The sequence below is a fragment of the Bombina bombina genome, chromosome 6 (assembly GCF_027579735.1).
Source record: "Bombina bombina isolate aBomBom1 chromosome 6, aBomBom1.pri, whole genome shotgun sequence".
Taxonomy (NCBI): Eukaryota; Metazoa; Chordata; class Amphibia; order Anura; family Bombinatoridae; genus Bombina; species Bombina bombina.
Genome location: NC_069504.1, coordinates 81,704,384 through 81,717,290, shown reverse-complemented (window position 1 = coordinate 81,717,290; position 12,907 = coordinate 81,704,384). Strand labels below are relative to the sequence as shown.

General features: G+C 43.4%; 1 protein-coding gene across 1 annotated transcript in view; it reads right to left on the bottom strand.

Annotated features, from left to right (window-relative positions):
* Positions 1-12,907, bottom strand: part of SUV39H2 (SUV39H2 histone lysine methyltransferase) — a 77,454-nt gene that overhangs the window by 24,370 nt on the left and 40,177 nt on the right. The window contains exon 4 of the mRNA XM_053716500.1: positions 11,235-11,381. Coding sequence (XP_053572475.1) covers positions 11,235-11,381 — 147 coding nt within the window. The remainder of the gene's footprint in view (positions 1-11,234; positions 11,382-12,907) is intronic.

Genomic DNA, 12,907 nt, shown 5'->3' with positions numbered 1-12,907 from the left:
CTGTCAGGATATTCATTATGAGACGCTATCCAAGCAAGCATCATTGTCCATAACATCAGCGCATTGCGCATACGCAAAAAAACACTGAAACGTGTAAGATTGAAAAGTAACTGCAATCACGTTTGACGACGATATTGATGACAGAATAGCAGAGGAGCAGGCGGACATTTTAAACCCACAGAGGCGCAAAAAACATAATTTATGCTTACCTGATAAATTCCTTTCTTCTGTTGTGCGATCAGTCCACGGGTCATCATTACTTCTGGGATATAACTCCTCCCCAACAGGAAATGCAAGAGGATTCACCCAGCAGAGCTGATATAGCTCCTCCCCTCTACGTCAGTCCCAGTCATTCGACCAAGAATCAACGAGAAAGGAGTAACCAAGGGTGAAGTGGTGACTGGAGTATAATTTAAAAGATATTTACCTGCCTTAAAAAACAGGGCGGGCCGTGGACTGATCGCACAACAGAAGAAAGGAATTTATCAGGTAAGCATAAATTATGTTTTCTTCTGTTATGTGCGATCAGTCCACGGGTCATCATTACTTCTGGGATACCAATACCAAAGCAAAAGTACACGGATGACGGGAGGGATAGGCAGGCTCATTATACAGAAGGAACCACTGCCTGAAGAACCTTTCTCCCAAAAATAGCCTCCGAAGAAGCAAAAGTGTCAAATTTGTAAAATTTGGAAAAAGTATGAAGCGAAGACCAAGTTGCAGCCTTGCAAATCTGTTCAACAGAGGCCTCATTCTTAAAGGCCCAAGTGGAAGCCACAGCTCTAGTGGAGTGAGCTGTAATTCTTTCAGGAGGCTGCTGTCCAGCAGTCTCATAGGCTAAACGTATTATGCTACGAAGCCAGAAAGAGAGAGAGGTAGCAGAAGCTTTTTGACCTCTCCTCTGTCCAGAATAAACGACAAACAGGGAAGAAGTTTGGCGAAAATTTTTAGTTGCCTGCAAGTAGAACTTGAGGGCACGAACTACATCCAGATTGTGTAGAAGACGTTCCTTCTTTGAAGAAGGATTTGGGCACAAGGATGGAACAACAATCTCTTGATTGATATTCCTGTTAGTAACTACCTTAGGTAAGAACCCAGGTTTAGTACGCAGAACTACCTTATCTGAGTGAAAAATCAGATAAGGAGAATCACAATGTAATGCTGATAACTCAGAGACTCTTCGAGCCGAGGAAATAGCCATTAAAAACAGAACTTTCCAAGATAACAATTTTATATCAATGGAATGAAGGGGTTCAAATGGAACACCTTGTAAAACGTTAAGAACTAAGTTTAAACTCCATGGCGGAGCAACGGCTTTAAACACAGGCTTGATCCTAGCTAAAGCTTGACAAAAGGCCTGGACGTCTGGATTTTCTGACAGACGCCTGTGTAACAAGATGGACAGAGCTGAAATCTGTCCCTTTAATGAACTAGCCGATAAACCCTTTTCTAAACCTTCTTGTAGAAAAGACAATATCCTAGGGATCCTAACCTTACTCCAGGAGTAACGTTTGGATTCGCACCAGTATAGGTATTTGCGCCATATTTTATGGTAAATCTTTCTGGTAACAGGCTTCCTAGCCTGGATCAGGGTATCAATAACCGACTCAGAAAAACCACGCTTTGATAAAATCAAGCGTTCAATTTCCAAGCAGTCAGTTTCAGAGAAGTTAGATTTTGATGTTTGAATGGACCCTGTATCAGAAGGTCCTGTCTCAGAGGTAGAGACCAAGGTGGACAGGATGACATGTCCACTAGATCTGCATACCAAGTCCTGCGTGGCCATGCAGGCGCTATTAGAATCACAGATGCTCTCTCTTGTTTGATTTTCGCAATCAATCGAGGAAGCAGCGGGAAGGGTGGAAACACATAAGCCATCCCGAAGTTCCAAGGTGCTGTCAAAGCATCTATCAGAACCGCTCCCGGATCCCTGGATCTGGACCCGTAGTGAGGAAGTTTGGCGTTCTGGCGAGACGCCATGAGATCTATCTCTGGTTTGCCCCAACGTCGAAGTATTTGGGCAAAAATCTCCGGATGAAGTTCCCACTCTCCCGGATGAAAAGTCTGGCGACTCAAGAAATCCGCCTCCCAGTTCTCCACTCCCGGGATGTGTATTGCTGACAGGTGGCAAGAGTGAGACTCTGCCCAGCGAATTATCTTTGATACTTCCATCATTGCTAGGGAGCTTCTTGTCCCTCCCTGATGGTTGATGTAAGCTACAGTCGTGATATTGTCCGACTGAATCCTGATGAACCCCTGAGTTGTTAATTGGGGCCAAGCTAGAAGGGCATTGAGAACTGCCCTCAATTCCAGAATGTTTATTGGAAGGAGACTCTCCTCCTGACTCCATAATCCCTGAGTCTTCAGAGAATTCCAGACAGCGCCCCAACCTAGCAGGCTGGCGTCTGTTGTTACGATTGTCCAGTCTGGCCTGCTGAATGGCATCCCCCTGGACAGGTGTGGCCGATAAAGCCACCATAGAAGAGAATTTCTGGTCTCTTGATTCAGATTCAGGGTAGGGGACAAATCTGAGTAATCCCCATTCCACTGACTTAGCATGCACAATTGCAGCGGTCTGAGGTGTAGGCGTGCAAAAGGTACTATGTCCATTGCCGCTACCATTAAGCCGATCACCTCCATGCATTGAGCTACTGACGGGTGTTGAATGGAATGAAGGACACGGCATGCATCCTGAAGCCTTGTTAACCTGTCTTCTGTCAGGTAAATCTTCATTTCTACAGAATCTATAAGAGTCCCCAAGAATGGAACTCTTGTGAGAGGAAAAAGAGAACTTTTCTTTTCGTTCACTTTCCATCCATGCGACCTTAGAAATGCCAGAACTAACTCTGTATGAGACTTGGCAGTTTGAAAGCTTGAAGCTTGTATTAGAATGTCGTCTAGGTACGGAGCTACCGAAATCCCTCGCGGTCTTAGTACCGCCAGAAGGGCCCCCAGAACCTTTGTGAAGATTCTTGGGGCCGTAGCCAATCCGAATGGAAGAGCTACAAACTGGTAGTGCCTGTCTAGGAAGGCAAACCGTAGATACCGTTGATGATCTTTGTGAATCGGTATGTGAAGGTAAGCATCTTTTAAATCCACTGTGGTCATGTACTGACCCTTTTGGATCATAGGTAAGATTGTCCGAATAGTTTCCATTTTGAACGATGGAACTCTTAGGAATTTGTTTAGAATCTTTAAATCTAAGATTGGCCTGAAAGTTCCCTCTTTTTTGGGAACCACAAACAGGTTTGAGTAGAACCCTTGTCCTTGTTCCGACCGCGGAACTGGATGGATCACTCCCATTAATAACAGATCTTGTACACAGCGTAGAAACGCTTCTTTCTTTATCTGGTTTGTTGACAACCTTGACAGATGAAATCTCCCTTTTGGGGGAGATAATTTGAAGTCTAGAAGGTATCCCTGAGATATGATCTCCAGCGCCCAGGGATCCTGAACATCTCTTGCCCAGGCCTGAGCGAAGAGAGAAAGTCTGCCCCCCACTAGATCCGGTCCCGGATCGGGGGCTCTCGGTTCATGCTGTCTTTGGGGCAGCAGCAGGTTTCCTGGCCTGTTTGCCCTTATTCCAGGACTGGTTAGGTTTCCAGCCTTGCCTGTAACGAGCAACAGCTCCTTCCTGTTTTGGTGCAGTGGAGGTTGACACTGCTCCAGGTTTGAAATTCCGAAAGGGACGAAAATTAGACTGTCTAGCCTTAGCTTTGGCTTTGTCTTGAGGTAGGGCGTGGCCCTTACCTCCTGTAATGTCAGCGATAATTTCTTTCAACCCGGGCCCAAATAAAGACTGCCCCTTGAAAGGTATATTAAGTAATTTAGACTTAGAAGTAACATCAGCTGACCAGGATTTTAGCCACAGTGCTCTACGTGCCTGTATGGCGAATCCAGAGTTCTTAGCCGTAAGTTTGGTTAAATGTACTACGGCCTCCGAAATGAATGAATTGGCTAGTTTAAGGACTCTAAGCCTGTCCATAATGTCGTCTAGCGTAGATGAACTAAGGTTCTCTTCCAGAGACTCAATCCAAAATGCTGCCGCAGCCGTAATCGGCGCGATACATGCAAGGGGTTGCAATATAAAACCTTGTTGAACAAACATTTTCTTAAGGTAACCCTCTAATTTTTTATCCATTGGATCTGAAAAAGCACAGCTATCCTCCACCGGGATAGTGGTACGCTTAGCTAAGGTAGAAACTGCTCCCTCCACCTTAGGGACCGTTTGCCATAAGTCCCGAGTAGTGGCGTCTATTGGAAACATCTTTCTAAATATTGGAGGGGGTGAGAACGGCACACCGGGTCTATCCCACTCCTTAGTAACAATTTCAGTTAATCTCTTAGGTATAGGAAAAACGTCAGTACTCGCCGGTACCGCAAAGTATTTATCCAACCTACACATTTTCTCTGGTATTGCAATGGTGTTACAATCATTGAGAGCTGCTAAGACCTCCCCTAGTAATGTACGGAGGTTCTCCAATTTAAATTTAAAATTTGAAATATCTGAATCCAATCTGTTTGGATCAGAACCGTCACCCACAGAATGAAGCTCTCCGTCCTCATGCTCTGCAAGCTGTGACGCAGTATCAGACATGGCCCTAGTATTGTCAGCGCACTCTGTTCTCACCCCAGAGTGATCACGCTTGCCTCTTAGTTCTGGTAATTTAGACAAAACTTCAGTCATAACAGTAGCCATATCATGTAATGTTATCTGTAATGGCCGCCCAGATGTATTAGGCGCCATAATATCACGCACCTCCCGGGCGGGAGATGCAGGTACTGCCGCGTGAGGCGAGTTAGTCGGCATAACTCTCCCCTCGCAGTTTGGTGAAATTTGTTCACATTGTACAGATTGACTTTTATTTAAAGTAGCATCAATACAGTTAGTACATAAATTTCTATTGGGCTCCACCTTGGCATTGGAACAAATGACACAGATATCATTCTCTGAGTCAGACATGTTTAACACACTAGCAATAACTTGCAACCTGGTTATAATCTTTTTTAACAAAAACGTACTGTGCCTCAAAGAGGTACTTAAACGATTAAATGACAGTTGAGATAATGAACTGAAACAGTTATAGCATCAAGTTTAAAATAACACAACTTTTAGCAAAGGTTTGTTCCCATTAGTAAATAACTAAATTTGACATAAAAAATTATAGAGTAACGTTTTTATTCACAGTCAATAAAAATTCTCACAGCTCTGCTGAGAGAATGTACCTCCCTTCAAAGAAGTTTGAAGACCCCTGAGATCTGTCAGTGAACCGGATCATGCAGGAAATATAATAGTAGCTGACTGGAATTTTTTGATGCGTAGCAAAAGAGCGCCAAAAACGGCCCCTCCCTCTCACACACAGCAGTGAGGAGAAACGAAACTGTCACAATTTAAAGCATACAACTGCCAAGTGGAATAATAATGCCCAAACATTTATTTACTCAGTACCTCAGCAATGTAAACGATTCTACATTCCAGCAAAAACGTTTAACATGACAATATTTATTAAAAGGATTAGTGACCTTTAACAGAGTAGTTCCGGTGAAAAACCATTCCCAGAATACTGAAGTGTATACATACATGTCATTATAACGGTATAGCAGGATTTTTTCATCAATTCCATTCAGAAAATAAAAACTGCTACATACCTCAATGCAGATTCATCTGCCCGCTGTCCCCTGATCTGAAGCCTTTACCTCCCTCAGATGGCCGAGAACAGCAATATGATCTTAACTACTCCGGTTAAAATCATAGTAAAAAAACTCTGGTAGATTCTTCTTCAAACTCTGCCAGAGAAGTAATAACACGCTCCGGTGCTATTGTAAAATAACAAACTTTTGATTGAAGTCATAAAAACTAAGTATAATCACCATAGTCCTCTCACACATCCTATCTAGTCGTTGGGTGCAAGAGAATGACTGGGACTGACGTAGAGGGGAGGAGCTATATCAGCTCTGCTGGGTGAATCCTCTTGCATTTCCTGTTGGGGAGGAGTTATATCCCAGAAGTAATGATGACCCGTGGACTGATCGCACATAACAGAAGAAAGTACTATTACTTGTAAACGAGATAAATTAAAAATTTGGGCTATAGTTAGCAATAACAAGCGTTTGCTACTTTATAGGAATAACTTAGGATACATTTTAGGTTGACTGTCCCTTTAAGACTCCAGGGAGGAGTAACAGGTTTGAACACAGGCCTGATTCTGACCAAGGCCTGACAGAAAGACTGCACGTCTGGCACATCCGCCAGACGTTTATACAACAGAATAGACAAGGCAGATATTTGCCCCTTCAAAGTACTAGCAGATAGGCCTTTCTCCACACCCTCTTGGAGAAAGGACAAAATTCTAGTAATCCGAACTCTACTCCAAAAGTAGCTTCTGGATTCACACCAATAGATATTTACGCCATATCTTATGGTAAATCCTTCTAGTTACATGCTTACGAGCCTGAATCAAGGTCTCAATAACCGACTCCGAAAAACCATGCTTAGATAGAATTAAGCGTTCAATCTCCAAGCAGTCAGCTTCAGAGAAACGAGATTTGGATAAAGGAAGGGCCCTTGAAGTAGAAGGCCCTTCCTCAGTGGAAGTCTCAAAGGTGGAAGAGAGGACATCTCCACTAGGTCTGCATACCAGATCCTGCAAGGCCACACCGGAGCAATGAGGATCACCAACGCCTTCTCCTGTTTGATTCGAGCAATAACCCGAGGAAGGAGAACGAACGGAGGAAATAGGTATGCTAAACTGAAATTCCAAGGAACCACCGGAGCATCTATCAGTACAGCCTGAGGATCCCGTGACCTTGACCCGTACCTCGGGAGCTTGGCATTCTGTTTAGATGCCATGAGTTGGAAAACACCTCCGGATGAAGTTCCCACTCCCCCCCCCCCCCCCCCCCCGGGTGAAAAGTCTGCTCAGAAAATTTGCTTCTCAATTGTCCACTCCTGGAATGTGGATCACAGATAGACAGCAGTTGTGGGTCTCCGCCCACTGAATAATCTTGGCTCTCTGTCATGGCCAAGGAACTCAGAGTTCCTCCCTGATGGTTGATGTAAGCTACTGAAGTTATGTTGTCCGATTGGAACCTGATAACCCGGGCTGAAGCCAGGCCAAAAGAGCATTGAAGATTGCCCTCAGCTCTAGGATGTTTATGGGGAGAACAGACTCCTCCCGAGTCCATGTCCCCAGAGCCTTTAGCGAGCCCCAGACTGCTCCCAATACCAGCAGGCTGGCATCCATTGTCACAATCACCCAGGTGGGTCTGCGGAAGCCAGGTTCCCTGGGAGAGATTTTCCTGAGACAACCACCAAGGAAGAGAGTCTTGTCGCCTGAGAGCATTAGGAGACAGATCTGCACAATCCCGATCCATTGCCTGAGCATGCATAATTGCAGAGGTCTGAGATGAAACCGGGCAAACGGAATGATATCCATGGCAGCTACCATCAGACCGATCACCTCCATACATTGAGCCACTGACGGCCGAGGAGAGGACTGAAGGGCCAGACAAGAGTCGAAGATCTTTGATTTTCTGACTTTCATTGATAAGGAATCTATTATGGTTCCAGGGGAACACTACCCTTGTAGCTGGAATCAAAGAACTTTCCCAAATTCACCTTCCATCCATGAGTATGCAGAAAGGATAACAACATCTCCGTGTGGGAGTTCGCTTGGTGAAAGGACCAGAATATCGTCCAGATAAGACGCCACTTCAATGCCCCGTAACCAGAGCACTGCCAACAGGGATCCCAGGACATTTGAAAAAATTCTGGGAGCTGTGGCAAGGCCGAATGGAAGAGCCACAAACTGGAAGTGTTTGTCTAGAAATGCGAACCTCAGAAACTTGTGATGATCCCTGTGGATGGGAACATGCAGGTACGCATCCTTTAAATCTACTGTTGTCATGAATTGACCCTTTTTAACCAAAGGAAGAATGAAACGAATAGTTTCCATCTTGAAGGATGCTACTCTGAGGAACTTGTTTAGACTTTTGAGGTCTAAAATTGGTCTGAAAGCTCACTCTTTTTTGGGAACCACTAACAGATTGGAGTAAATTCCCAGACCCTATTCCTGCAGTGGAACAGGAACTATCACTCCCAGGTCGGAAAGGTTCCGGACACAGTGTAAGAACACCTCTCTTTTTATCTGGTCTACAGATAATCTTGAGAGCAGAAACCTGCCCCTGGGAGGAAAGGTCTTGAACTCTACTTTGTATCCCTGGGACACGATATACACCAAAAAACATCCCAAACCCAGGCCTGAGATGGAAAGTCTGCCTCCCACAAGATCCGGTCCCGGATAGGGTGCAGACCCTCTTGGCCAAAGTGGAAATTGCTCCTTCCACCTTGGGGATCGTCTGCCAAGACTCCTTGATAGAGTCAGCTATTGGAAACATCTTCTTAAAAATTGGGGATGGAGAAAAGGGGATACATGAGGAACAAAAAGGGATTGGTGGTTCCACATTAGCATTAAAACACAAAGTACAAGTAACATTTTGCAGGGCCTCTTGGTCCATCTTTACGCAATTATTTAACAAATTAAAAAATAAAAAGTTAACTTTAAAATTTAACCCTTTGAGTGCTAAGCACTTTCCCACCTGGGTGCTAATATTTTCTTTTTTTTTTTTTTAATGTTTGACAGACCCCCAAGACTTACACTGTTGGAAAGGTTAGGCGATTACCATTCCAACAGTGGGTCTTGGGCGTCTGTAGCTTAGATACCCGAGATACTGGCTTCTAAGCAGCATGCCCCCTCCTCCTATACTTAACATTGTTAAGTATAAATAAAGTTGTGCGGTGACGTCATCACGTCATTGCGCGTGACGTCACCGCGCATCACGTGAAGCCCTGGCGATGCCTGTCACTCTACAGGAACGATCGCCAGGGTAGGAGCAGTTAGGAGCCCCCAGATCTCCCTCAAGATGGGAGTGTGCTTATGACGGCTCTGAGTCGTCATTAGCACCAGAGTGAGAAACTCTGACGGCTCAGAGCCGTCATTAGCACTCAAAGGGTTAAAGGGACTTTTTTTGCCCTAATTTAAAAATTAAATAAAAAAGGTATTTTTTTTTTTAAATGCAACAGCAGCAGTTCTAGAGCACCCCAAACAGCCTCTACACCTCAGCTAGCTCTGCTGAGGTGCCTACCTGTCCTGCTGCTTACCGGAGTCAATAGATAGAGAAAATCCGGACTCAATTCAGAGCTGCTCCCACTGGTATCCGGCGACCGTTTCAATGAAAACTGCAGAGCCGCATTAAAGTATGTCACCCTTTCGGCAAAGTGAAAGAGAAAAGCGTGCAAAAAACTCTTTGCCGTTTCAGAAAAGACTCTTAAGGTAAAGTCGCCGAGAGCAGTAAAAAAACACTACCACCCTGACCGGAATATTAAACAAACTGAGCCTATGTCCTTTCATCCCCAGTGCCTGCACAAACTGTCTCACATTATCCTATGAAACCATAATAGGATTAATGCCTCTGATGTCCCATACAGAGCTAACTGATAAAGTGCCAATACTTTTCTTTATACTTACTTAGAAAAATAAAATTAGCACTTACCTCTAAGGAATCTGCCTGGCAGCAGGGCAGCTCACTAGGCCTGAGAGGCCTTCTCCCTCACATTGACCTGTGGAAAAAAAGGAAAAAAGACAGAGTAACCTTACTCAGGCTTTCAGGTTAGGGCAGCAACAACTATTTGGGAGGCACAGTGAGGATTATACCCTACAAATTCCGATTGCTTAAATGCCACCACTGCTATAATGAAGAGACTGACATGGGCTACGGCTAAACCCCAGGAAAGAGCAGAACAAACTTGTTCTGCTTAAAAATAATAAAATCTTGATGGAAGAATCTTCTTTCAGACATCTAAAATTTACCACCTCCTTGCTTTTAACGTAGGCAAAGAGAATGACTGGGGTTAGAGGGAAGGGAGGTAATACTTAACAGCTTTGCTGTGGTGCTCTTTGCCTCCTCCTGCTGGCCAGGAGTGATATTCCCAATAGTAATTAGAGATGATCCGTGGACTCACCGTGTCATTAGAAAGAAACAGTTAGTAGGTACGTTCAAATGTTTCTGTGCTTTGTAAATGTAATTATCTGACATTGATTTGCGATAATAAATCCCTTCAAGGGACTTACTTCTAAAACCAATGACTTGAACAGATTAAATTAAATGAGATCTTCATCAAATTAGGCAAATTCCCTCTTAAATTTTATTTTATTTGATAAGAAAATGCAGAAGATGCAGTTTTGCACTTGTATTAGCAAAAATGCTTCAAATAAAGTCATGACTGTTTCAGTGAACGTTTTTACTTTGCAAGAGAACCACATTGATTAATATCCCATCAACAATGATGCAATTTGCATTTTAACTGACAATTTCTATTTAAAAGGGACACTCAAGACAAAATTAAACTCCTGATCCAGATGGAGCAGCAATTTTTCCAATTTACTTCCATTAACAAAATGTGCAGTCTTTATATTTACACTTTTTGAGTCACCAGCTCCCACTGAGCATGTGCAAAGATTCACAGAATATAGGCATATGCATTTTGTGATTGGCTGATGGCTGTCACATGATACAGGAGGAATGGAAATCGAGAACTAAGTGCTATTGCATTCTTTATTTTATCATTCAGTTAGTAATTATGCAAATCTACTGTATTTACTGGTCCTTTTAAGCAAATTAAAGGGACAGTCTACTCCAGAAGTGTTATTGTTTAAAAAGATAAATAATCCCTTCATTACCCATTCCCCTGTTTTGCATAACCATACCTCTGTAATTACCTTGTATCTGAGCCTATCCAGGCTGCCCCCTTATTTTAGTTCTTTTGACAGACTTGCATTTTAGCCAATCACTGCCCTCTCATAAGTAACTCCACGGGTGTGAGAACAATGTTATCTATATGACATATGAACTAGCATCCTCTAGCTGTGAAAAACTGTCAAATGCACTGAGATAAGAGGCAGCCTTCAAGGGCTTAGAACTTAGCATATGAGCCTGCCTAGGTTTAGCTTTCAACTAAGAATACCCAGAAACAAAGCAAATTTGATGATAAAAGTGAACTGGAAAGTTGTTTAAAATGGCATGCCCTATTTAAATCATTAAAGTTTAACTTTGGCTAAACTGTCCCTTTAAGGGAAACTGTAAACAAATGTCTGTTCTATCTAAAAAGGACATTTAAACATTGATGTACAAAATCTTTACTATAAAATAATACATTGTCTTAAGAGGGTACTTACACTGTGATTTACAAAGTGTGAAACGTTCCCATATCGAGCTGCATCCACAGTGAACTCGTCTGCCTCATAGTCTAGGTCAAAGAGATATGTAATTCCTTTGCTGTCGTACTGCTGACCCCTTCTCTCCGCTTCTTCACTTGTTATTACCTGAAAACAGTAAATTATAAAGCGTTTAAAATAGGTTCCATGTTTCACCAATGCAAGAAGAGCCAGCTGCACAACTTCCATGAGAAGGACATAAGAGTTTCAAACTGTTAACAAAACATGATATGAGAGTTTTTCAATAAACAAGAAGTGGACAAAAAGGATACAGGAGAGGGCCCCCATTTATGAAGATAAATAAGCAGCTTCAGGTCCGTTTTGATGCAGGCTCACTACAAGTTAAAATGGACATTAAACACTAAATACATTTTATAAGCATTGTTTTCCATCTAATCATGAGTGCTGTAATCTACCTCTCACTGCATTCCAGCCCTGACGTGTTTGGCTGACAAGCCCTGCTGCTGAGCAATTCATTGTGCAAAGACAGGGGGGGGGGGCTACACAGGTGTTGCTAGTGCAGTGGTCAATTCTGGCAGCTGATGTTGTGTTGGAGGCCCTGTAGATGTGTGGGCGGGCTCTATCAGGGAACCCTGCTTAAAACAGAATTTATGCTTACCTGATAAATTACTTTCTCCAACGGTGTGTCCGGTCCACGGCGTCATCCTTACTTGTGGGATATTCTCTTCCCCAACAGGAAATGGCAAAGAGTCCCAGCAAAGCTGGTCACATGATCCCTCCTAGGCTCCGCCCACCCCAGTCATTCGACCGACGGACAGGAGGAAATATATATAGGAGAAACCATATGATACCGTGGTGACTGTAGTTAGAGAAAATAATTCATCAGACCTGATTAAAAAACCAGGGCGGGCCGTGGACCGGACACACCGTTGGAGAAAGTAATTTATCAGGTAAGCATAAATTCTGTTTTCTCCAACATTGGTGTGTCCAGTCCACGGCGTCATCCTTACTTGTGGGAACCAATACCAAAGCTTTAGGACACGGATGAAGGGAGGGAGCAAATCAGGTCACCTAAACGGAAGGAACCACAGCTTGCAAAACCTCTCTCCCAAAAATAGCCTCCGAAGAAGCAAAAGTATCAAATTTGTAAAATTTGGCAAAAGTGTGCAGTAAAGACCAAGTCGCTGCCTTACATATCTGGTCAACAGAAGCCTCGTTCTTGAAGGCCCATGTGGAAGCCACAGCCCTAGTGGAGTGAGCTGTGATTCTTTCCGGAGGCTGACGTCCGGCAGTCTCATAAGCCAATCGGATGATGCTTTTAAGCCAAAAGGAAAGAGGTAGAAGTCGCTTTTTGACCTCTTCTTTTACCAGAATAAACAACAAACAAGGAAGATGTTTGTCTGAAATTTTTAGTAGCCTCTAAATAGAACTTTAGAGCACGGACAACGTCCAAATTGTGTAACAAACGTTCCTTCTTTGAAACTGGATTCGGACACAAAGAAGGTACAACTATCTCCTGGTTAATATTTTTGTTAGAAACAACTTTAGGAAGAAAACCAGGCATAGTACGCAAAACCACCTTATCTGCATGGAACACCAGATAAGGAGGAGAACACTGCAGAGCAGATAACTCTGAAACTCTTCTAGCAGAAGAAATTGCAACCAAAAACAAA